General features: G+C 41.5%; 3 protein-coding genes across 6 annotated transcripts in view; 2 read left to right on the top strand and 1 right to left on the bottom strand.

The window, feature by feature from the left end:
* The window catches only part of LOC124219012 (facilitated trehalose transporter Tret1), a 79141-nt gene extending 74422 nt beyond the window's left edge, over positions 1–4719 (top strand). For all 4 annotated transcript variants that reach the window (XM_046626069.2, XM_046626062.2, XM_046626178.2 and 1 more), the window contains 5 exons: positions 379–625; positions 1486–1770; positions 1864–2116; positions 2440–2783; positions 2877–4719. In XM_046626069.2, coding sequence (XP_046482025.1) covers positions 379–625; positions 1486–1770; positions 1864–2116; positions 2440–2783; positions 2877–3014 — 1267 coding nt within the window. In that variant the 3' untranslated portion in view covers positions 3015–4719. The remainder of the gene's footprint in view (positions 1–378; positions 626–1485; positions 1771–1863; positions 2117–2439; positions 2784–2876) is intronic.
* Positions 1–8554, bottom strand: part of LOC124219149 (Mediator complex subunit 20) — a 101334-nt gene extending 92780 nt beyond the window's left edge. The window contains exons 1-2 of the mRNA XM_046626347.2: positions 8389–8554; positions 7929–8071 (exon numbers count right to left, since the gene is read on the bottom strand). Coding sequence (XP_046482303.1) covers positions 7929–8071; positions 8389–8402 — 157 coding nt within the window. The 5' untranslated portion in view covers positions 8403–8554. The remainder of the gene's footprint in view (positions 1–7928; positions 8072–8388) is intronic.
* A 1433-nt stretch (positions 8555–9987) lies between these two features.
* Positions 9988–27304, top strand: part of LOC124223935 (dystroglycan 1) — an 87019-nt gene continuing 69702 nt past the window's right edge. The window contains exons 1-2 of the mRNA XM_046636377.2: positions 9988–10186; positions 26477–26508. The gene's annotated coding sequence lies outside the window, so the exon portion shown is untranslated. The remainder of the gene's footprint in view (positions 10187–26476; positions 26509–27304) is intronic.

The following is a 27304-nucleotide window of genomic DNA, read 5'->3' on the forward strand; positions in this document are numbered from 1 at the left end:
TCAAGACTCGAGGAGGAACCAGAGTGACGTAATGTAAATTCACACGTAATTTCTTTTGGCTTGACTAAATGGGCTTCAAGTAGAACTTCGGACGAGTTCCTGTTATTGTACTTGAATCGAAATACAAATTAGACATTCACGCGTAAATTCGAGTGATTTCTCTTACCGAGAATTGTGTAGTCGTCAACGTTTCTCAAGACTTTTCAAAGTGGATGTTCGGAGAAATTCGAGAGACATTTTCCCCGATAGTTCATATACGACGAGCGAGCGCGGCACCGACAAAAAGCTCTCTGACCCTAGGACGTGAGAGAATTCGTGAAAACGAGAAACACGCATGAAAGAAAAAGAAACAAATCTGGTCACGTATTATGTTGCAAGGCCCGGTTTCACCGTAACGAAACAACAGGCGTCATGGGTGGCTTCGCTTTCGATGTTGGGCGCTTTTTTCGGCGCCATTATCGGCGGGTGGATACTGAGACGAGGAAGACGCCTCGCTTTGCTGGTAACGTCTCTGCCCCTGACAGCAAGTTGGGTCCTGACGGTGGTAGCGCCGACGGTCAAGCTGATATACACTACCAGCTTGATCGGGGGCCTTTGCTGCTCTATCATCATGATGGTGACGCAGGTAAGAAAGAGTTTCTTTCAAGTCAGAGTCATTCAAAATTTCGCGGCTGAAGAAACGCGGGGAACGAGAATAGACCCAAGGGGCTCCTCGATCTTCCTTCTCCGAGGAGTCGCTGATAAGCTCGATGATAAAATATCGCGAAGCGGAAGCTCTTTTTCACAAAGATATATTATCTACGTTCGGGGTAAATTTGTATTCACGGCTCCTTCGATTTTTGCATTTCTTCGGTGCGCGGGCAGTGTTTGTAGTAATAAATCGAAAATGAAGGATAATATTAAATAAATGTATCGAAATCGAGAAAGTGGATGAACAAAGTAGACTGAGATCTGAGGTACGGTAAAAACAACAAATTGAAGATAAAAGCCAGTGGAGAAGAGGCCTCATTGTCTCCACTGCATTGATCTTGGATCTTTTCATCCCCGACTTTTTTTTTTTTATCCTCTTCGTTATTTTTTTAATCCCTTGTTTCTTTTTCCAACTCCTCACGAGAGACTTGAAGCAGCGCTAAATATCGTTCCCCTAATTGGTTGTAATCCAAAGGAAAGAAGAAAAAAAAAGAACGAACAAATAACGTTTTCCTCCCAAAATGAGCATTGGTTGCGAATCGCAGACGGGTCTTTTCATTCTTTACCTCAGAGATACATTCTTTTCAATAAAAAGTCTCTGAAAGACAAGTCCGTCTTTAGGTGATCAAAGTCACGTTTATCACTAAGGGTAGAAGTAAGTTCAAAGCCGTATTAAGAAACGTTTCTGAACACAGATTTGGGGGTAGGAAATTTCGAATGTCAAGAGACAGCGAAAACGTTCGTCGATCCCTCATCGACCTGCAACCCAGACAAAGTTTCCTCTCGTCATTCCAGGTCTACATATCCGAAATTTCTACCCCGGGAATCCGAGGCTGTCTTTCGGCGGTGTTGAAGGTTGTCGGTCACGTCGGAATGTTACTGACTTACATCGCAGGGGCGTATTTGAACTGGAGACAAAGCGCAATGCTGGTAGCAGTGGCGCCGCTTATGCTGTTCATCTCGGCTCTTTTCATCCCCGAAACACCATCTTACCTGGTGTTAAACGGCAGGGATGAAGAGGCGGCCAGAAGCCTGCAATGGCTGCGCGGACCGCACGTCGACATCAGCTACGAGCTGCAGGTAAACGAGCGTCATTCGATCTTGTGTCCGATGGTAAAAAAAAAGGTTCGAGTGCAGGGTTTACCTACTTGTCTGTTTCCCACCTCCACGCAGATCATCAAGACGAACGTTTCGGCAGCGAGGGCAACGCAGTACGGCCTCACTCTCAGCAGGAGCATAAGAAACCCACGCCTCTACAAACCCATTGCCATAACCTGCGGCCTGATGTTCTTCCAACGGTTTTCCGGAGCCAACGCGTTCACCTTCTACGCGGTGACAATATTCCGTCAAACACTCGGAGGCATGAACCCACACTGGGCAGCAATCGCCATCGGAATTGTTCAGCTACTCGCGTCGTTGCTTTCAGGTAAAATGGATTTGCACTTCTTAACAAATCAAGAGGGTAAACTCCGGTCGTTTGTGAATCAAAAAAAAAATACGGAGCGTCAAAGTTGGACGGTTTGGACTCTACTATAGGACAATGTTTGTGATGAGCTCGGTTTTATAGCATCTGGTAGTGTTGCTTTGACATCGGATGGTGTTGGACTGAGGTCAGATACCGATTGGGTATTAAATTTTTGGATGATGTTAGATCGACGCCAAATTCTAGTCTTTGGAAGTCTGCACCGCAATACTTCCGAGTGTTCACAGGGTTTCTCTAATCCAAAGACCCACCCTCTCAACTTCCAGGTTTCCTCATCGACATAGTCGGCAGGTTGCCGTTGCTGATAGCGAGCACGGTGTTCATGTCCTTGGCGCTGGCCGGTTTTGGAAGCTTCGCGTACTACGACAAGGTACGACTATCCCACTTGACGCAGGTCGAGGTGGTGCCTACGGGACAGTACGACTGGATACCTCTGCTCTGCGTCCTCGTCTTCACGACGGCCCTGGCTTTGGGCATCTCGCCAATATCTTGGCTATTGATTGGGGAGCTGTTCCCCCTCGAGTATCGAGGCCTGGGCTCCAGCCTGAGTACGAGCTTCAGCTACGCTTGTGCCTTTCTGGGAGTCAAGCTGTTCGTCGATTTCCAAGAGGTACAGCATACCTAATTCTATCTTATCCCCCGAACTCGCTTCCCTCTCCAAGGATCTTCTAACGTCATCTTTCCTTCCCTCGACTACCCGCAGGACCTCGGACTTCACGGTGCGTTTTGGCTCTACTCAGCGATGGCGGTCTGCGGTTTGTGCTTCGTGGTCTGCTGCGTGCCCGAGACGAAGGGCAAGCAGCTGGACGAGATGAATCCCGACTACGCTCAAGCCCGGTAGTATAAGGCCTCCCTTACGGGAGGTCTGTCGAACCTTGAAAAGACGGGAAAACCGCTGCCGGGTTGCGCGTATCCGAACATACACCATCCCCAGGGTTTGTACGACGTAAGTCGGCCGTCGGAAGAAGGCGGCGTCGAAACGCGGACGGCGGCTTTGAGCTACTCGACGATATTCCCGGAGCGAAATCGCAAGCTGTCTGATTACTGCGGCTTCGTAACCGAGAAGACCGGTAAATTCGCCCGTGATTTTGGCAGCTACCTGCAGTCGCAGGGTCGACGATTTTACCGCAGAAACGAACCTTTCGAGGTTGACGCGGCCTTGAGACGGGCCACTCGCGCCTCGAACATACCCCAGAATCTCCGAATCCTCGAAGAAATTCAACGTCAGAGATTTGCCTCAAAGGAAATCGACGCTAATATTCGCCCGCAGACGTCGAGGAGCTGCGGGAATCAGGTGGTCTGCAGAACCACCTCGAGGAAGACGCCTCAACGTCGGTACGACGACCCGGAGGGGTATTTTTTGAGCAACTTCCGGGGCGACGTCGACGCTGACGGAATTCGTTCGGCCACGATCCCCAGGAGGAGCAGGAGCAACGGATTCGAGGAACTCTCGTACTCGGCCAGGACGCCGAGTATGGATCTCAACTGCAGACGGCTGCATCCGAGGAGCGTCCAGAACCTGACCGCGTTGGAAATCGACAGGATACTGACTCAGGGCACTTATCCTCCGTACATGACGAGGAGGAACTCCTCCTGCAGAAGGAATTCCAGGCACGGGAATCGCGACGAGGCCGAAAACAACGAGAGGATTCATCGCACTCTGGCAAAGCTGAACAAAAGCTTGTCAAGAGAAATCGGTAACTATGCACCCGGTCGGGTTCACTACGAGAGAGAGTACAGGATATACGGTAAGGACACGGTCGCGCTTATTTACTATAAAACTTGCTACTTGTGATGTCGCTGTATCGGCAAATTTTTATCCTCGGTTAGGATACAACCCGAAAATACAAAAAGAAAACAACAAAAAAAAAAAAAAATACGTAAATACAACAAATTCCTTTCGTTACATATGTATAAATATATCGTTTCGCGTATTTTTCGTCAGTTATATGTGTAAAAAAACGCAAATCTGAAGCAGTTAACGACATTATTTGGGGAAAAATATTTTTATGCTCAGTTGTATTTAGCCTGAATTAGGAAGAAAAAAAAAAGGAATTTTTCAAATTTCTATAATTTCTATATTATGGATCTTAATTTTGATCTTGTAGACTAAAAAGCGACTATTTGTATAGGCAGAACTTCCATACATCGTGCCTTCCTATAAAAACCACGACAATATTACGTATCATATATATTATTAAATATAATTAAATATTTAATAAATATGTATACGCGGAGAGATAAGTATTTAGAAAGATATATATAATAATATGTACTTCGTGAACATGTTTATTCTTAGATTGCGTTAATAGAGTTGCCTATGGATCTATATTTATTGGTAGACACATAGGTATTAAAATATGGCTGTACGTCTATATTAGGGTCGTTGAGTTATTTGCTCCTGATTGATTCAATATTTTCTACTATCTCAAAATTCTAGATTTATAAGAAGAAAAAAAAAAAAAAACACCAATACTAATCGTGAATTTTCAACAATCGATAATCTTGATTTGTCAAAAAACTAATTTTTAGTTCATCAGAATTTACGGTGATTTCAATTGATAATTAAAACCTCTCGACCAATATTTATAGTAAAAAGAAAAGTATAAAAACATTGTTTTTATTTGCTACATTTTTGGAGCGAAGCGAAAAATATTTGTGTCGAAAGAAAACGATGTATTACCCTGATATAGATATAAGTATGAAACATATACGTACGATTGTATGGACTTTTTATTAGCGTGCAACAAAAATGAAGCATAAATAAAATTTCTTGTCTGTCTCTTGATCATACGCGCGAAATGACGAGCATAATTGACTTCAGAAATCTTGACAATACTGTAGTACGGTGTATTTGATATAAATAATATTATACTATACGATATATTTAGATTGTAAGTATATATGTGAAACCTATATCACGTATTATTTTTAAGACGACAAGAAGAGGAAAAGGAAACAATAGAATTAACATATGACAATACAGACTATATTGCCAAACTTTGTAAATATAAAAATTAGGAAAATTCCCCCCCCCCCCCCCCCCCCCCCGATATATACTTAAAAAATACACGTATATAGAAATAACCAATATATATATACTTAAATGCAGATCGTGCAAGGATAATAAACAGAGAAAGAAGAAATAATTATACAGAAATATATATATATGTATATATAATAAGTATACAATCGTATACATATATCGTATCAAAATAACCATGTGCAACTGGTAAAAAGAAAAGAAAAAAAAGGTTCTAAGCCTTCCTTTGCAGTTTGTAGAGAAAAATCTCGCGAGATTTGCATTTGAAATTTTGTATTTTTATATAGTTGATAGTAAAAGTAATCACGGGCTAACTAGCTTATTACTTGTATAATTAATAACGTATAGCGGTACTGCAACAAGAGCCACGATGATTCTGATACGTGAATTTATCGCGTCTCGTTATTGCAGTATGTATAATATATTTTTTTCTGAATCCGTGAATCATATCCCTGCCATATCTGAATACTTGATTGATAAAATTAAGTAGCGTTTTCGAATCCGTATGTACGAAGCTATAGAAAAAGAGCAAGAAAAATGTACTTAAGATGTGTAGCGATAGGGCAATATCTATACGGTGTAGATCTCTGCAATCAATAATACAAATAATTTCAACAAATTTTTCTTTCAAACACGAAAATATTGTTCATACTCGAAGAATGATAATTGTAAAACTATTAAAATCTCGCTCAATAATTCTCACGAAGAAAGTGGAATAAAAAAAAAATATGAAACCGTACGAAGTGAATTATCAAAATTTAAAATTCTTCAAACAATTGCTATCGTAAATTTGAGTTATTTACACTCATATCAAACAATGTATAATTTTTCGAAAACCTTACCGTTCCCGAGGTTCTATGTATAATTTTTATAAAATACTGTTAAATTGGGGAACGCTTTGAAAAAACAACACTGAACCAACATGTTCCAGCAAGACGTTACATTTCCAATAATAATCGAATGAAAAAAAATGTCCGTAGTTGTATAACTAATAAGTTGACGGGAGGGAAAAAAAAATCTGCAGTATGCACTTCTGTGAATTGAAGATCTATTATTCTTATTATTATCATCTATTATACCCAGTTGACAATATTGAAAATTGTACAAATATCATATACAAGGGTATATTTAAATTATATATTCTGTGCGATAGCGCGTGTGTAATTGTACTTTAAAACTTTAACTAAATCAACCGTCAGATAACGATTGAAGCGTGCCACTTTTTTATCGTAAACAAAAAAACATGAATATTATACGTCAGAGATGCTTGTAGTATTTTACGAATTTCTAACAATCCTTCTATATTGAGATAACGTATATACAATTAAATATAAAATATTACGCGACAATAAAAACTATATATTCAAAAATATATCGTATTATACGTACACACACACACACACACACACATATATATATATATATATATATATATATATATATATGATCAATGCTGGCCATGTGAGTAAAAAAATGAATAAAACATTATTAAAATCATAAATTCTATCTATCAAAAAAGAAATATCAAAATGTATTTTCAAAAATGTGCAACGACTTAAGAAAAATCAGATAAATAAAATACTTCTCTAGCTTCGCTTGCTAGATTTAATATTTTTGTAAAAACGCCTAGGATGTAGCCATGTTTCTAATAATATACGCCTATTCGCTAACTAGACAATAATAAAACCAACTGTTGTTAAGCTTAAGAAATTGAATAAGTTGTGCGCGTGATGCGAAAGAGAAAGGGAAAAGAGAAGAAATTTGCTCGTTAGATGTACCAGTAATTAATAGAAGGAAGTATTTGTCTGAATACTGTATCGTATCTTGTATGTATCACGTGTCGCGAAATTCAATCGAAAACAACCGAACGGATTTACGCTGACACTAGAAAAATTCCCAGTGTAATGCTGCCGGGAAGATTTCATGGTACCTGACTGTTGTAAAATATCAAAAACTACACTACGGAAGTCAAGTAAAGGTTGCCATTTACTTGTCAGGCATGTAACGTAGATCATATAAATTCTATGTACGGTAGATCGACGTGAAGATGATGGATAATGCGTAGCACAAATTGAATAATTAAAAAATGAATAGTCCTGCCGAAATAAATATCAGTTTGTTGCTCCAAGCTAAAAAGCTCAATATATCGCAGTACTTAATTAAACTTTGACAGATGCAGGTTAAGAGGAAGAATAATTGCCCATTTTATGTCTGTACCTCTGTAGAAAGTGATGAAAGCGCATATACATATGCCTAATCTAGAGTGTCAAACTAATGCGAAAGAAATTGTATGTTTGTATAGAGATGTGTATACTATGTTGCAGCCAAATAGCAGAAAGTTATTTAAATAGAATAAAGAAGATGAACTAAAAGCGAACGTCAGCCTCTACTTAGTACGGTAAACCTATCTCAATTGCAGGTTCAATAGAACACAACCAGCAATTTAAATTCCCTGGCAAATTCGGATCAATAGATTTGAAGAAATCCCCACGTTTCCCACAGCTGAAAATTCATCAGCAAGAGCTCGTAGTGGCGCCATCTCTACGAAATCACACGAACTACACTGAATTCTAACGGAAAAGGATCCCCTTCTTTTTTAACAATCCTTTTCAAGTTTTCTCCATCAACAATATCAATGTATTGCTCATGTATGTTTTCCAACGAGTCACTGAACTTCAGGAAAATTTAAAACAAAATCGAACAGCCACTCACCTAACTGAGGCACCGATTGGTAAGTTTCGCAATCGACCAGAAACTGCCCTGTCTGAACAGCTCCGAGGGCGACGACTCGCTTTGTGAGGAATTCGATCGTCTGGGGGCCGGTCCGGTTCTCCGACATGGGAAATTGCTGTAGCCTGAAATATTAGGTTTCACGAAGTTAGAAACATTGCTCAATCAATCTTGAACAAAGAATAATTCGAAGTTAGAAGCTCTGCTAGGACCTCGATTTTGAGATTAAGACGATAAATATAACCGCAATACGATTGCGCGACAGATTGAAGTAGCAGAATATCAAGGTGTGGTACATTTCAACGGCAATAGCCGGTAATCGTAAAAGCCGCATAACCTAAAAACGTTCAACAAACGCGAGGTTGAGGATTATTTGATGCGAAGCATGCCGTGACAAGTGTGACGGCAAACCTGTTTGTGAGGCTATTTACGTGATACTCACACTGTCACACCCATTGTTTCTTTTCTGTCAATAAATAATCAAACTAAAAAAAAGCACTCAAGTCACACACTGATAGAAACGAGACACTTGTTTACCAGAGATGAGTAGGCGACTCTGTGTTTACAATCTAGACTATTCCTGACAGTGACAATGAAGCTCCGCCAGTTCGAAACTCGACGGCTTAGATGGATATTCCTCTGATGCTTCAACGCAGCTATGCAATCCATCGGCTAGATGTCGCTACGTACAGTTTCCGTTTTAGTTTCCCTTGACGTTGACTGAAAATACAGTTCATATGAGTTGATATGAGGACTGCTTTGGGTTCTTGTGTTATTTTTCGAAATGGATTGCCGGATTCAGACGGGTTTGAGGGAAATTCCACTACCTTGCACTTACCGACTCGTCTTATGGGATCTCAATGTAGGATCGTGGCGTTACAGCAGAATACTGCGTAGTTTTCCTTAGCGGCACGCTGAAGTCTATAGCCAATGCCTGCCATTTTTCAGTCATGAAATCATAGCTATAGTCGTTCTGCGGTTTTTGGAAAGCAAGGTCAGAAAGAGCCTGAAGAAGCCTACATTTGCGGTTTTTTCAATCTAATTTTCGAGGTGTCTGGACAGTTTATGCAAGTCGGTTACCGACCGGTATTTTAACGTACCTTGTCTTATTGAAAATTCAGCTTCACCTCATCCTCTCACAAAAATCACGGCAGTTCGACCACCGACCATTTGCATTGCTGCCCGTACCCTTAAATAGTATGAATTGACCGCAGATATTTTATTTTGTATACATATCTATGCAATTTAATGCGTGGCTAAATTCACAAGCTGTACGTTGCTATCTGTAATTCGGTAGGCTTATACAGCGAAGGTAATTGTGCCGATAAATATTGCCGGTTTAATTTTCATTCACCGCGTTGACCGAAGATGTACAGTCAACGTTCTTTATGGTTTGAAATGGAATAAAATACGAAATAAATAATAATCGATTGAATCCCCGATTTTCTGTACCCTGTTCGTCCAGTCGGTCCAGTCAAAATAATGTAATATCGTTGGATATTAGAAAGTACAGGGTATTTCGACACGCGGTTTTGCTTCAATTGCGAATCTAAATTTTGTTATTTCTCCGAGCACTCGAGCAATCTTAGAGCAGTGTATATGCTCCAAGCAAATGTCACAGAGAACATGTCCAAACCGCGAAATTCGTGAAACGCTTCGCGGCTGCAGAGCGAGCAGTGACAAGGTCCGCAAATAGACGGGCGGACAAGGGAATTAAGTTCTTTGCATGACGAATTTTCCGTAGGAACAGAAACAACGACTGCGTTGTCAAACTGCAGTATAAAACCTACACACTATAGACAAATTGGAATACAAATGGTGACCAGGCAAAGACCGTTCCTTGTCCGCTCGTCTATCTACGGACCTTGGACCTTGACAGATTACAAAACTCACCCCGGGAATCCCCGCGCAAGCTCAGAGAGGTGTCACCACCTGGCGCGGGGTAGGTGAACCAAAACAGTTAGACGCTGGTCCGCGCGGAGCGCGGTGACCAAAATCGAACGATACGAACCGTGCCAAGGGGCCACGAGGTGAACAATCTTCCGAGCTCATCTCGGAATCCCAATCATGTATACATAGAATTGTGAGATTTGTTGAGTCGAACTAGCTGTCAGTGATTTGCAAGGCCTAGGCGTGGATGGGTCGAGTGTGCGAAGTTGGCCTTAACAATCCGAGCATATCAGTGAGTGAGGCGAGGCTGACAGAGCGGCAACCGAGTGACAAGGGGATCCTCGACCAAGGTGAGAGTTCTCATTTCAGCCGGGAATCAAGATCAGGTTTATCACTCTAGCGGCGTTCGATTCGGAAGAGACCTTTATCCGTATTAGGCGTTGATCAAGGCTGCCGCCTCTCTCACCTTTCGCCTATGCCTGCTCGTTCTTCGGCTCGGTTCTGCCGCTCGCCGTTTTCTCTCGTATTCGCATCCTGGCAATTTTAATTGACCCGCGACCGGCGCCCAGCCTCGTAGGGTCGTTCGACAACAAGACGGCTGTCATTCCCGGTTGACGCCGCGCACGCCTTTCGTTCTCTCTCTCTCTCTCTCTCTCTTCCTCTCTCTCTCTTCCCGAGAGAGTCGCTCCGAGAAATTGTACGGAAACCCCGACGACGGACGAAAAACTCGTAGGAAACACCACTTCGGCTGGCATTTGGCTCAGCTAACATTAGAATTAACTGCTTGGTTCGGACTAATGAGATTGACGAACTGTTTAATCGGTCAATTAAACACGTGACAACTGGGAGTAACTATCGCGGACAGGAATTAAGGACTAGGTGTAATTTCGTGGCTTTTTATTCGGCCAACTCTCCTAATGGATTCAAGTGTGAGAAGATGAGGCTGAATTACGGTCCGAAAAGCGACCCTGTACATCGGCAATACCGTTATAAATTAATGACCGAAACCGTCAGTCGGCGTTTCGCTTATAATAAAATTTCGACGAAAGTAACCATCGTGATGTACTGATTATTATTAAAGCGGCGGAATCCTTTGGAACTGCCTACAATAATAAATAATATTTCGAAATCACGCCTCGCGCTTTATTTCATCAACGCGCGACGTTTACGATTCGGAGTCAAAAGTATCCTGCAGAGTTGCTCAGCTCTTCATTTCTCGATGTATCTAACGAGACTTCGTATTGCACAAACGAGAAATACACTGAAGTAAGAATTCACTCAAGTATAAGGAGGGCATGAAACCGACGGATCAGAGATCCTGCTAAACATCTAAGGATGCTTGTTTAGCCCGAAATATGGAACTTCTAATGCGTAGTTTCAACCATTGAACCTTTCTTCGTTTGATTCACAATACATTGGGTTGTTGAATGTTCGCAGATTATACTTCACCATAGCTATGAAATAATAATATATCCGGGTACACTCACAAATAAGTCTATAAAAACTTGTTATCGAAACTCCCAGTGAATATAATGAAAATTAATATTCCAGGCAAAAATATTAAACAGCTTTCGTTAATGAGGGCATTCCACTCTTTAACTGCTGATACTTTTAATTTCAATCGGAGTTGAGAACGATTTGACGTGAATTACACTACACATCGGAAGCTAGATATTTTGGGGCAAAGAAACATCCTTAGTATCAGCAAAATTTGTGACCCGAAAGATTGATACTATCCTCGTTAGAGGGATGTTGGAAAAATGAGGCTTTTTGATCGAAAAAATTGGTTCTTTAAATTCGCATTCCGAAGCGCATTAACTTCACTGCGATAAAGCATTTCCTTCAACAGTCTTCGACCCGTCGCAGCTTCTCAAAAAATTCGTGCTCAAAGAAAGAGCGAGACTTGGCGGGCGGAAAATTGTGGGTAAAGAACCCCGCGATAATCTTATGGGAATTGGGTTTCGGTGATATCGTCTCGATTTTTTATACGTTGTAGATCGTGAAATTTTGAACAAATCCTAAGTTACGAATGCTTTGGGCGCTAGAAAAGCGTTCATTTTATGTCCAGTATTTCTTGATGCAAGATAAACTAAGAAAAAAATAATTAGCTATTTCTAATAAATAAAACATGGCCACGTAACGGACATGACGACTCGAAGTCTATGGACTCATCCCCTCCTCCAACCTCAATGATCTTACCTGTAGACGACGTTACCTGGTGCAAATAGATATTTTCAGTTCTTCTATGGAAAAATGGACCCATAGAAAAAAATCCAGACGATTTCAATGATTGCGAGACCCAGTTCCCATAAGATTATTGCGGGTTTCTTTGCGGCTGAAAGCTCGCGGTACAACCGTAAAAATTAGAGTAAAATTAGTTCTCGAGTATATTCACTTATAACAACAGTAGCTGCAACTGGAAAGCCGCGCCTGCGGCTCGTTCACAAGGCCAGTCAACTGAAAACGATAGCTGGTTGAAGGCGAGAAGAGAGGAGGAACGAAAGGAAAAAATTGCGGAGGCAATTTGCAGAACACCGGCTGCAGACAATGCGGCCAAACATACAAAGCTGCTGCTGCTGCTGCTGCACGTGTCGCTCGCTCGATTTGCCACGAAAAGGTTTTGCCTCGGTGTTCGTGGCGGGTGACAGTGCACGTATATAATCCGCAGATTCGGAATTGTGACAAGGTTTTCCACTTGTCGGGACCGCGAATACTTTTGTCTTTCCGTTGTCATTGCGAAAACGCGGCGTTGTTACGCATCTTTTGCACATTATTGTGCATATTTTACGCACACGATTCGTTATAGACAACCACTTCATATTTCTTTTGCAATAAGTTTTGCTCTCTCGGTTTTTGATCTCGATATTCCTTAATTGAGCGCGCAAATACACCGCGAAACGTATGAAACCAGTACAAACGCGTTCCCCCTGAACAATGGAACATTGTTTTAAAGGATCGCGGTTCGACGAAAGGGCGACGAGCGTAGGGAAATAACTCTCGATTGCATCGATCCGACCGGTAATTCAAGACACGATTGTATCTATGCTTTTATATTACACTAACGACGCATTGACGGAACCACGGGGCTTACACAGCTTGGCGAAAAATGACTGTATTTGATAATTTTTCATCATTATTACAGCTTACTTTCGACACTAGTCTTGAAGTTTTTCTATAAAATTGAATGCTTTCTCACGTGAGAAATTCGAAACAATCTTAGCCGCCAAAAATTGGGAAGAATAGAAAAAAAAAAAATTAGCGGTATTTTGAACCGTTGTAGAAACGATGAATAACGACGCGTACCGTTAACGTGAGTCAGACAAAAAGCACACGCGCATCATTCGCCGTTTGAATAATTAGTTGTTATATTGGCGCGCGCCCGTTTAAGGATCGTTCGGATTTTCGATCTGCCGTTCGAGTCTGCGTGCAAAATGTGTCGTAGCTTGAATGCAAAATAGTTAGAGACCAAGTTCCGATCGACAAGTTAGACACATATGTGTGTACGCGATACTTCCTCTCTGAATGACCAACATTATATGACCGACGACAACCGGCGTCAGTTTTTAATGAGACGCGTAATGTGAAGATATGCAAAGGCCTGCTTATTCATTAATAAATATTATTCATTGCAATACGAACTCCCGTAGGATTATATTTGGGACAGACGGACGAGTAACGTCTCAAATGTACGGAAAAAAATTAAGGATTGAAAAACGAAAGATAATGCATCATTAAGCGGAGGGCACGAAGACCGGAAGATGCGACCGGATGTTGCTAGCACCGATACACACGCGGTAACGTGAGGAAAATCTGAAAGGCGTCTTCTTGTACCGTCGTCGCCGCCAGGGAAGCGTTCGAACCTAAGAAACTCGGTGCAATTAACATGCTGTCCGAACACCGTAATCGTTTATAATTTTCACGTTCGCCAGCAGGTATCAGGGTTTGAGAGTATAATGAATCGGCCTGTCCCCCTGGCCTCTTTGCATCTCTCTTCTGCAATTGCACTCGCTAAAACGATCGTTCGCCACACGATACCACTCGGATCATACGGTATACTCGTATTGTAGCTGGTAATTGCACACGTGTATCGGCCGCGTTTCCGGTCGTCTATCCTCCTGCACCACCTACAATCCGACTACCACCTACCATTCGAAACGCCCCCCCCTACACACCTCTGCCGATATGTGCATAATCGTATATACAGCTGCAAATCAGCAATATCCACCGGAAACCGGATCGTCAAGGGTCGGATTTCAGGTCCTTTTCGCGATACGCGAACTCGGCGCTGTAGCTGATAATATCGGTTAGCGCGAATTTTCAGTCTGGTTTCTGGATGTCAAATTTTGATTTCTTTTTATACGTAACCGATGAGTGAAATAATAGTTTTTTCTTAGATAAAGTTAGTTTTCGTAGAAACCGGAACGATAGTTCCAATTTTAAGAAAAATTACACATTTTCTCAAACTTTCACCGTAAATAACAATTAAAAAAAATTCAATTTTGCATTTAAATTAATTTTATTAAAACATAAAGAATAAGGAAATAAAGGATTGATAAACAAAATTTAAAAATGAATATATTTCGTACTTCTTCCGTTTTTGTATGAACTTTCTCGCATCAAATTCCAAACGTAATCTCCCATCATGCTCTCATTATACTGCCACTGATAACGTTAATAACGATAAAGTCCAACGCATCTTGGTAAAAACGTTTTCCCTTTTCTTCTGAATAGACATCCGTATTAGCTATCAACAAAAAACTTCAAGACTTATTTATCAACGTAAAAAAGACAAAAGCAAACTATAAGTAATAAATAAAGGTTTTGGTTATTATTCGATTTATTATCTCAATAGAAACTTAAAAAACAAATAATTTTTTTTGCTAACCTTTGTAATTAGAAATCGTCTGGCATGTTACACGGATAACTCGAAACTTAATTTTGCAATGCAATGCCATATATTGTTGAACGTGTCCTTGTGTAATCCTCGTTGTGAGGAAGGTGAAAAGATGGCGAAATTTCCCTAAAAATATCTTCTGTTCGCTAATCCTTACGTATACAATTGGTTTAGTAACGACACTTTACTCTCGAAATTTTAGCTCGTTTGCAAGTGAATCGAATTCGAAACTCGTTTCAAAGTGGTTGAGGAAGGTCGCCACGGTTTCGTGAAAATTCAGGTGTTCGCGATATTCCAACGAGAGTTTTTGAAACTTTTCATTCAAGAACCATCTCAAATTAATTCTCATGTTACAATAATCACTTGTTACAACAGACTTATGTCACTTAGTGTATCATTGTGCAAATTTTCTTTCGCCTGACTTTATTATCACACTCATCGGTCGGTAATTGTTCACAACTTGATTCATTGAGCTTCGAATAAAGTGATAAAAAATAAACTTCATCCCTTTTGTTCGGTTTCGAATCTGCGCTGCGGATCGTTGATTGAAACAAATTTCGATGATCGTAAGTTCTATGACTGTTTCTCTAAAATCGTTGGGAATTCGCGTGAGTTGGAAGAATTGCGTGAACTCGGGTCGGCGGATAGAGAAACGCCTGAACTTTGAATGTTGATAGCAGGCGTCTGGCGTTATCGATCGGAGAGATCCTTGGGCGAAATCCTGGCAATATCCTTATTCCTAGAAATTGGCCAGCACGACCGCTGAATATTTTCAACTAAATCCAAGCGAGGTGAAGCCCGGAGCCTGCAGCATCCGAGGTACATATTTCGATTTCCCTTCGGGTGCGCCAAATCTATCATAGCAAATACCAGCGATGCTGCATACGTGCGATTGCATCGCGTATGATTGTGGATATATTTTCAGACAGGTGCCAAAGTTCGCCTGAATTAAACTGGCTGTATCGGTCAGATTTTCCTTGAAAATAAGGAAAATCAAAGAAATTTCAGTGAATTTTTATGTCAGCTAGTGAAACCTTGAAAACTTGAAGAGCGATCGAATAATAATAAATTCGAAATTTTGAACAAGTTGCAGTGATATTTCGGTCACGACGCGGTGTAAACCTGATCGATTTCATCTTTGGAATTTCAAAAGATTGGTAGAAAATTAAACCCCAACACTTTTATAGAATTACGAGGATAAAACTGTACTGCATTTTTCTATAAATTGTAAATTTCATGTCAGAATCCAGCAGCCTTTCAAAGAGGTCGTCTGCCAAAATGAAATTTCCACAAATATCTTCTGTTTAGATCTCCGTCTTTAAAGATCACGATTTCGAGATACGTCCTATCATATACTTGCCTGCTTGATACGAGTATATCTAATTATTAGATTCATCTCAGACTCATCGCTAAACATTTCACGTGGAAATAAAAGACGCAACGAACCCAATTTCATTAACATTATACGATTTTCCACTTCCTCATTACTCACACTTCTTCACGCCCGAGTTTCTTTTTCGTTCTACAAGCATCGACGAGTAAGTATGCAAGAACCGAGTAACGACCGTAGGAGGCGAAACCTCTCTTGACACAAATTCTCCAGAAACGTACGGAAATTCTCAGTCCGCGCGAAGGCGTCGGTTATGCATGCATATAAGTCGCGTTACGTGTACAACGGAAAATTCTTACCTCCTCTTCCTCCGCATTGCGGCTGCACTGCGCGGAATGAACGTTCATACCGCACTTGCGAAATTAAGCAGGATCTTACAGCCACAAATTCCTGGAGAAATTGCTGCGTCCGAGAAGATTCAACGATCTTTACTCAAAATCTGTACCATAAAGGACCGAGTATCAGCTCTTGCGCTCCTCGTTCGTTCGCGATTGTTATCGCGATTGTACGAATTGTTTATCTAGTTAAAGAAATAAAATCAATCGATTTACTCTGAAACATCCATCGAGATATTGAACCAGAATCCGCATGCATGAGGAGATATTTACAGGCAAATTTGGAATCGAAATTAATGTTTGAACAAAATCATCGACAGGTTCGCTGACTTTCAGATCGTCGCATGAAATCTGACAACTAGATTATTGCATGTGATAAAACGGCGAACAGTTTTCGACATTTTTTCGGATATTGGCCAGAGACGTGGAAAATGTAGGGAAAAAAATACGACTTACTGACTGACTGACTGACTGACTGACTGCTGGTCGAGGAGGACGTCTGCCAAAAGCAGAACCGTTTTACACCGTGCGATTGACGGGTTTTCTACATTTTAGGTACCTAGAAGCACATTTGCTCGTCGCCTGCCGCGCACTTGGCTGCGTATTGCCGAGATTATCGCTTTCATCCTTCCTTCCTTCCTTCCTTCCTTCCTTCCTTCCTCTCATCCCGGTGATGCCAGATGGTTGGCTTTATAAGACGGTAGCATGGGTATACACAGAGTTATATAAGGTATATCGAATCCGTCGAACCTACCTGCTGCCACGTAACAAACGGCCCGACCGCGTGACTACCTTGGATGAAATATAGGATTCTTTATCGGCGTATGCCTACATAGTTGTACAATCGTATAACCTGTATATATATACAATTCGCCTTCTATAACAAGAGATGAAAATAGGGATACGTAATGTATGTATATTCCATGTACACCTATAACGGGATAATCGATGCGGAAATTTTCCACCTGCGAAACTCAGCTTCTTTTTGCATATTGAACGTTGCACAAAGGACGATGAGGTGATACGATGATTGTCAGAAGACGCGTCGAGATGTCGCCCGAGTTGTTTTTTATTTGCAAGGCGATTTTATCGCCTAAGCTTACCGCCGCCGCACGATTCGATTATTACAAAGTTCAACGTCTGGAGAAAATATAGAGCCGTATAAAAATCAGCAAAAATACCGTGGGCAGAACTTGGTTCGATCTGGCGGATAGGAGCCACCGTAACGGTCTGCTTCTCGAATAAAAATAATTTTTACCATGGTCTTAACGCGCAGATTCTCTCAACTGACTCGAATTCAAAACCCGCGCTTTATAAGTGAAACCGAGTAAACGAGGCTGTGATAAAAAATAATGTGTAAAAGACGGCCTTGAGCGAGGGAAAGAAAGAGATCGAGATTCTCGAGTCCTTGTGCGTTGATCTGTCCGGTCGAGCTGAATGGGCTTGAAATCTGTGCCGCATAATGGTGTAAATTGACTTAAAATTAGTCCCGTCTATGCGCGGCGTTGAAAAGCGAAAACTTGGGGCATACGAAGCAACGTCCGAGATGGCGTGACGCTGTTTGCTCTTTATTATTAAAGCGTGGAAGATGAATGTCCGCTCTGTAGTCTCTGACCTTACGATAATAACCGTTTTTGTACCAAGCGACCGGCGCGTGTGTCGCGCACACGTCGATGCATCGACTTGCACGTATCTCTCGGCCAACTCGCGACTAGTCGAGATATTTTCTGTACGTGTATGCACGAGTAAAAACTGATTTACACCGTTGAAGCTCGGTGGCACGGCAGCAGCTGCTACCAATTTCACTTACTTAGCTACTGGATTCGCCTCGCCCCGCAATGCGCGCTGCTCGTTTAACGCCTGTGGCGTATTACAGCTTCGGCGTATTGTCCGATGCAATCCTGTATAAATGAAATTGTAAATTCGCGAGGCGAGATTCGTAGGTCCGAGGAAATATTACGTTGTTTCACAGTCAGGCGAAACTGGGGACGGGGTTCAAATTCCGAATTCGAAGATATCCGAGTGCGCCGAATTACGAATCTTTTCGTGGCGAAACTTGAAGTCAGGATACCGAACTTTGACGAATTATCAAAGTTTCTAATGGTCCGAAACCCGACGCTCAAAGTTCGGAAAGGGCGTAACTCCGACAAGTCAAAGTTCCGGAAGTGCGAAAATGAGAAATTTTAAATGATCGGAGATTTTCGGTTCGGCGAATTTCCGGCCTGGTGAAATTTTACCATTTGAATATTTCTCTGTTTTGGATTTTCGATATTTGTACGTTTAGAATCTTGGTAGGTAATACCTACTGACTTTCGGTTTTTCTGATTTTTTGCAACCACTCGTTGAGTCAACTACGACGTGTGGGTATATTTTAATTTTCGGAATTTTGCTATATCGGCAGTCAACTTTTCGGAACTTTGCTTTATCCTAACTTGAATTTTTGAAATCTTGCAATTTCGAGTCTTAAGCCGTCAGCTTTCCGATCGCTCAAAACTTTGTTGTTTCGTAACAGTTTGATTTCTTTACTTCAAGTTTCGGCACCAAATAATTCGAAATTAGGCGCTTTGCAGAGCTTTCCAAATTTGGAACTTCAACCTCGCCCTCGAATCGATTTTCGAGGCAAATGGCTACTTTGGAAGTCTGGAGATTTGGCAAAACACTCGACGTCTACGATTTGTCGATGATCATGATTTCCGTAAGAACCAACCCTCGTTCGTTTCACCGATATCTTTTACTGACTCGGAGTAATTACGTATCCGAGTCAAACAAAACCGAGCCCTGTCTAATTACTCGTCTGTCCGAGTGTTCCCCTCGTTTCGCGGGTGAGTAACTGACGCTTGAATCTGTATAACCGGACCATTTCGGACGTGCGAAAGTAAAATTTGCCTCTTCTCAAGCCTCGAGGATACAGAAGATGGCCCGAAGGCCGACGAATTCGAGCTCCGGATTACAGGGGGGAAGAATGGAGTTGAAAGGAATTAAACTCTCATAATGGCGGAAGGCTTCTAACGGGCGGCAGGAAGAGCAAGGGGAGAGAGAAACGCTCGTAATCCAATGGCGGGCGTATATTCTGAAAAAAAAAATAAAAAAAATGCATATAACCGTGGACAAAAGGCGTTCTTGCCTCGGATTGCCCGCGGGATGGATCCATGGTCGAGGTGCGAGCAAGCCACGTTGATAATGCCGTATCTTGTTATCTGGGTTAGGTAAAACGACTGAGAGGGAATTCGAATTTCCCGACCATCTGCATCCGGCGTTCGTTGCGGTGTAAAAACATCGTTGGATACTACGTTATACTGTAATTCCTTCTCTCTGCGCTAATGTTTACTTATTTTCCCCTCTCTCTTTCTCTACCTTCTTTATTTTTGGCCCATGAAAATATCTCGTCATCGGCACAGCTATTTACCCAGTCGACGTTGCCGAAAGCTGTCGCAAAACTGAAACTGAGGAGGAGGAGGAGGAGGAGGAGGAGAATCGCGTGGCTTTGGTCACGTATTGGATGTAAACGTGTGTATCGCACATGATAGCTCCGTAAACGTTGAGAAACGTATAAAAAATGTATGTAGCCATTACATTATATACATGGGAGGGTAATTTTAGAGATGCTGCACAGGTATCGACTCCCTCCATCCAAGCCTGAATCTGGTACGTCAGCGTCTATAGTCTAGAACGCTTTGATGTCCAGTGATGATTTGAATAAATAAACAAACCCGTCTGGGACTTGAAAGCCCGGCGAACAAGAATTATATCGACCGTCTTATATACGAAGCTCATTGTTAGCTCTCGGCAACTATACCAGGTACCTGCGCAGAGGTTGACGTGGATATTCCGCAGTATCCGCCAGGTACGTATGTACGTACATACGTATTTGAGGGTATAAGTTACACACCGCTCAAGTTTCGATAATACCTACGCCGGTACGAATTAAATTCCATTTGTTGGTATTACACATATATGCGCTCCGCTATGTCTACATAATATTATATATATATATATATATATAATATATATAGACCAGGACGAGGAAAGTTTATATCAAAATGGGAAGGAACACCTGCAGCGTACCTCGCAGAGCCGGGGCTCGTTCTTTACCGTACCTGTACAACTTTGTGAGAGATTCTGAAACGAAGTAACAAATATATCTATAAAGGATGCAAGAATGACGATGATGATTGTACAGTTGGATTTTAATTACATCGTGGTAGCGCGAATCCATCCAGCACGATCTTTCGGCGATTTTTTAAAGATTGCAGAAAACAACCGATGTATCGTTGATCGCCCTGAAAACGGCCAAGCTGATTCCGCCGTTTAATCCTTTGAGTCACGCGTTATTGTGCGAGTCAAATTTTGTAACAAGGTAGTATTCCATGGTTTCTGGGGTCGATGATTACAGATCTGAAATCAAATTTCAAAAATTCAAGGTGGCCGATTCAATACGATGGGCGAAAATTTAAAATTCAATCAAATACGGTCGAAAAACTATGTGCGGGGGTTTTCGGAGTCGCTGATTGCGTTCGGCATACTGAATTTTCAAAATCTGCTTTCAGCTTCGTAATCAGCGACCATAAAAACCCCTGGACAATAGTTTCTTCTCCGGATTCGATCGATTTTGTAATTATAGTACGCCGTATTGTATCCGCCATCTTGAATTTATGAAATCCAATATCAAATTCGTAATCAGCGACCCCAAAAACTCATAATTCATGTAAAACGTGAATATGCATAAAGGGATAACTTTGTCAAAAATGAATTATCCCTTCAATTTTCACAATTTTATTCTTCCAATCAATTTGTTTCTCGCAACAATGATTTACATTATATCGCAATAATTTCTCTCGAGTAATGAAAATCTACTAGTATACTATCAGAAATAGCAAAAAACCGCGCAGAAATGTATTGAACAGTCCTCTAAATATACCTAAAATTGATATAAAATAGGTGGTAAGAATACTTGACACTACGATTCAGAGGGTCAATTATAGAGCCACTACTTTTTCGGGCAGGTATCCGGATTATCCGAACAACGCTGATCCACCGGATCCAACGCTTCAAATCCGGACTATCCGAACTATTCGAATAGTAAGAGCACTTAATTTATTTGGGTACTTAAACTATCCGAATAATGCGAATAGTTCGGTTTGCCGCCCAGGGTATTATAACTACTACAATGTGTGCATACTCTTGAAAATTTTTGCCAATTCGCTGCAGATTTTCTACGCAAAATTAGAACAAGAGTTATACAATATTTCCGTACAGCAAAGTGGAATCGCCATACCTATATATACATTCCCTGTGAATTCAACAGCTAACTCGCAATCTTGTAAAACTGTATTGCAAAAATATACACCCGTTTTATATACGAATATACCAACCATCCGGATATTCAAATTACCCGGATCTGAAGTTTCACGACAGACGGATTCGAGTGATTCGGATATCCGGATAGTGTAGAACAGTTTGGATCCACGTGCGAGCACTAATGTTAACACAGTTGTGTCGAAGCGTTGTTTCAACGATCGACTGCGTCAGAATGTTGAATGCCGATGCACTGACCGCATCGCTGTATGTGTGTATGAAAATTCCGATCGGAAGACGCCGCGTGAAGGTGATGCAACATTCTTGTTATCGCGAACAAAGTACAATACGGTACCTATACACACGCTGTTGCTGTACGAACGTGAATGTTATTGCAAGTCTCGCGGATGCTGGTAGAACGAAATTCCAAACATAATGGAACAGTGGCGTCGGATACGTGGCCCACCCTCGCGGGTGTAATAACCAACACCATGACGCACATGGTTTAAACAGAAAGCAAGCACGTCGCGTGTGTGGTTACACCGTCAATGTCTCTCTACCTGCTGGTAATTATACCCTCGCATGCATACGTGCACAACAGCGTTGCCCCCAAGTTCTGTTATCTGGAGGCAACAGCTGATACATGACCTGAACCCAGAACCTCGCTGGGCACGTGCATATGTTCAAGTAAAAAAAAACTTTAACATCGAAAAATGTTATGATATCGCAGAAATAACAGAAACACCGAGAAAAATTTCATTTGTTACGGTAACTAGAAGAATTTGGTAAAACAGGTATCGTTAAAAAAAACTGTCTGAATATTGTTGGAATTACGGAAAACGGGGTACGCCTAATAATTTTCGTAACAGTTGCAAGAAAATCTAGTAACAGTAATGAGAAAGAATAGTAACGGATACTATTACAGACTTTCCGGTAACAGCTAGAAAACTAATTTTCATTTTCTACCTAGAACTGTATTTTTCGATTGTGGTAAAAAATGAAAACAGATAAGGACTGAGCGGTAAACGAAACTAAAAATTTCTCGCAGTGAAGATGAAAATGGTTTATACATCCAGTCTTCTGCGCGATTTTCGTTAGTTATAATTTGTCCTTCTGTCCTCAAAGAAATTCAACGATACCAGCAGTGGTACTGTCCTATTCATATGTATCCGCTTTATTTCTATACCGATGAAATTGTTAAATTGTTGGTTGCGGCGTTGTTGACGAATGGTCGATGATCGAGGTGACGAAGAGTGTTCAGCACAGAGGTATTTTATGCAGTCGGGACCAACGGTGAATGCGCATCGCACGTTATAAGGGTCGACGCGGCGACAGTTATGCACCTACGTCTGCGACCGTTTACCAGAATATATTTCACTGCTTTAGAATCAGAGAAGAGTGTGCGGAGCACGAACGGGGTCGTCGTCCATAACCGCGTATCGCGGATGCAGTAGCGTACGAGAGTTACAGCTGTACGGAGAAACTTGCAAGAAGTTTACGCACAGGCGAAGAATCCGTGCTTGGATTTCACGGTGAACTGATTTGGCGACAAATCACGAAGGTGGCGGAGGGCTGGAAATTAGGGCGACACTTGACTCGCGAGAAGGAAGATGAAACCCGTAACGTCGAAACGTGCGACCGGGCAACCTGGAGGAAGATCGAGAAGAGAGAGAAGGGTAAACGGAAAAAGAAATTTTCAGGCTAAAAATAATTCGAAGCGAGAAAATAGCGTCGAGTGTTGAAAGAGATCGAAAACTGCGTTCAACTTTTTTACTTTCACTTTCTTCCTGCGCATCGTCGTCGGTCACGCGGCAATCAACGTTGTTAACAACTTTTGTATAAATATACGTTGTAAATAGTTATATGTTTATGCAAACCGACGAATACAAATGTAAATATTTATCTCACTGTACGAGGCTCGTCTTTTGTGGTCTGTATGCTGTGAGTAATTCATTTATTACGAAGAATTAGAGATTGTGCAGGAGAAATACGTGACGCAGAATTAGATAACAATGACTGCAGACCCGCAGACCGCGTTGTTTGGATACGCATAAACCGAGGCCGGAAACCGCATAACGTCGGTTTCACTCTTTCCAACCTCTCGTCACATTCGTACAAGTAAGAACGATACGTTTACGGCACCTGTATCGCCCCTATATTCATCATCGACAGCGCAACGTTCAAAGTATATTAAAAGACTTCGGAAACAGTCCAGCTGCGAAGAGTTTATTGCTCTCCGACTGTTGCAATGCTGATAAAGTCCCATAACAAAAGAGAAATATAAAGAAAAAGGCAGGAAGAAGATACGGCAAAATATCGTGTGTGTGTGTTTTTTTTTTTTTTTTTTCATTATTTCGACATATTATGAAATATTCAGCTCCGCGTAATGCATGATCATGCGTTTACCGAGTGCCAGTGTGAATCGATACCAACAACTCTGTTTCATCCTAATGATCGTAGCCTCCCCTTCACTCGTCGTTGATTATAAAATAAACGATCTTTTTCCTTGTGGGAAAAAAGTACGAAACATAGTTTTCATAAAGCTAATATCGTGACCGAGAGAGAGAGAGAATATTAGTTTCTGACGGTTTGTCGAATAAAAGAAATAGGTTGAAAAAAACGCCATAGCTGTTTGAGGGGGAGGCGAGGGGAGAATATGCGAGAACATCTGGCATGCCTATAAACATTCTTCGAGGGTTCGACCATCGCGTCGTTCAACTCACGGACACTTGACAAAATGCAAGAAGGAGAAGAAGAAGAAGAAGAAGGAGAAGAAGAAGAAGAAGAAGAAGAAGAAGATAATACTACAGAACATAGAAGATGAACGCTTCTTTCGAGGAGCGATGGACCAATTCTTTCACGGTGACGTCACCTCCTCCTCCCCCTCATCCCCCTCAACCTCTTCATCATAGTCGTCGTCGTTCTCGTGAACCCTGAACCGACGCTGATGAATCGGCCATTATTTACGTGACAAATATCCCGCAAAGATTTTTATGGGCATATAAACGACCGCGCTCGTTGCTGCAAGCTTCCCTATTTAAAACACACTGTAAGGATCAGTAGCGGGTCGTTAAAAGCTAACGAAATCGATGAGATGTGTTGTTTTCCGTACCACATTAAACTCGGCGTTATCAACGAGATTTCTTTCTTTTTTTCTAATAACCCATTACGCGACACACTTTTTTCTGGTACCGCGACGATAGTAGAGGTCGAGAGAAGGTCAGGCAACGAAATTCCTAGTAGATCTTAATCGTTTCCATCCCAAACGCAGACGACTCTCGTCAATCGTTTAGCAAATTTTCCTCGAAGATTTCCCGTGTTTTACATCCTTCGATATGGTCAACGAACAAAGAAACGCTACGATCGCTTTATACGGACGTGTCCAAAACCGTTTCGCACTGTTGCCTCGTTGTCTTGCATCGGGCGCATGTGCAAAAGTGTGTCAGAATTGTCACCGGAAACGTCGCATTCGCGATGAATCATGTTCGCGTATATATATATATATATATATATATATATATATATATATATATATATATATATATATATATATATATATATGTATATATGTATAACTACCAAGTACATTAAACGGGCACTTCATATCTGCAATCTGCATACTCGCGGACGCGAAGTCTTTGAAGAATTTCCACCGGAGTTTGCGCTTCTTTTCTCTTTTTCTCGCCGCAACGTTTCTCTCCATCGCGATGTTTGATGTATAACGCATGACGTGTGCAGCGATGGACTGTGTCAAAAGAACAATTAGGTGTCCGTTAATGCGTGACTGCGCAACGTTTTCCCGGGATGAAAACACGGGGTTGTTATACAGAGGATCGTGCGACTAACTATCACCGGAAATCGCTTTGTCGGAAAGAATCCGCAGAACCGGAAGCTCAGGAACTGGCCTACACGGTTGAACGTAAACACGTGAAAGAATCGATCAAATTTTCTTCACCCTACGACGCGTAATGTGTCGGTGTTTAGGGGATTTTCAACAAGGCTGAACCCCTTTGTATCGCACGCATATATATACAACTCGTTAAAATTTGAAAACAAACATGAGCAAATGGAGAAATGAAATCATCAAATTGCCGGCGATTATGGAGCGCACGAGTATCAGGTGCACAGCTGTAATAAATTCGAAAATTATCAGCGTCTCAGTTCCGTGCTTCGCCTAACAATGTAGTACGATATTTTACCTGCACAGATACATAGATTTTAGGTGCATTGTAGGGTGCTCGTTAATTTCTAGCATGTGCTTCTCACCCCTGGAATCTACTGACAATGACGAAAAAACAGTATGTTGGATATTTCAGATTATTAGCTTGATTAGAAATGGATTTTAAATTGAAAAGAAAAAATGTATAAACTGAACAGTTCAGCATCACCAAAAATGGATGCGTGGGTCAAGCTGCGGTTATGGTGGTTAGTTTGGGGAGGTGGTGCAGCTTGGACTATTTTTAGGAGTTTTTTTTTTTATAAAAATAACGCCATTTTGTTATTAATTTCGATGAACAAATTCGAAACTGTTGTCAAAACTATAAATAACAAAACCCTCGTACTCAAATTGCTCTAACTGTTTTTGTATTCTTCAAAAAGAACTAAAAATAGGTTTGATTAAAAAAAATCCAAGCTGTACCCACCCACCCTGTTAATCTGTTCTTACCAAAACCCGCTTTATCGTGATAACGTACCTATTATCATTGAATCGTTTTTTATTTTTCAGACGCCGTTCTTGGTCAACTGAAGCGCACAACGGTAAGCAGCCAAAAATCAATGCAATGTCTGCTATCCATTCGTTTTTTCTTCCATTTCGATCGCAAGTACAAATTTCATTGTGGTTACATGATTCGTGAGATGTGTGACGATTCGAAACTAGCTTTGTTCACCCCTTCATCGCGTTATTATTAGGAGTTAAACTATTTTTAAACGTGACTCAAGGTCCGGCAATGCTGCAGTTTTAAGTCAACTGCGGCTGTTTTGCTTGTACCCTCGAGTAAACCATCACGAAGGATTTCCTTTCCTCTCGCTGAGCTTGCAAGAGTTTATTCGCGCGCATCCGGATGTTCACATCAACAGATTTTCGCTCATACCAACGTCTACGATTTCCCTAACAAGATGAGATCTTCGACATTGCGCAACTTCTCGATCAATTGCGACGCCGCGGTTTTCAAACACACACGCAACTTCACGGCGTGGTATGTCGAGTTTCGCAATCGAAGATTCGAATGATTCGGAACAATGAGTTCGTTATCCGGCGTTGTTCGGGACGATGTTCAAAAACAAGCGACCGCATGACCGCCGCTTTTAATTACTAACCGCGTTCTCGTTACTCGCCGCGTTTGTCCTACCATCGGGCGTATGCTGCGAGATTGAACCGCCATGTGTGTATGAAACGAGCATCGATACTCGTTCAATATTTACGAGTCGTTGCTCTGGACTGCAAAATTGATCGCTGCTACTACAGCTGCTATTCGTTCCTTCAGAAATACCGCATTTGCCATCTCTTTTCTGTGATCAACCGCTAATATACGGTATAGTCCATTTTGGTGTT

The sequence above is a fragment of the Neodiprion pinetum genome, chromosome 1, assembly GCF_021155775.2.
Source record: "Neodiprion pinetum isolate iyNeoPine1 chromosome 1, iyNeoPine1.2, whole genome shotgun sequence".
In the NCBI taxonomy this organism is placed as follows: domain Eukaryota; kingdom Metazoa; phylum Arthropoda; class Insecta; order Hymenoptera; family Diprionidae; genus Neodiprion; species Neodiprion pinetum.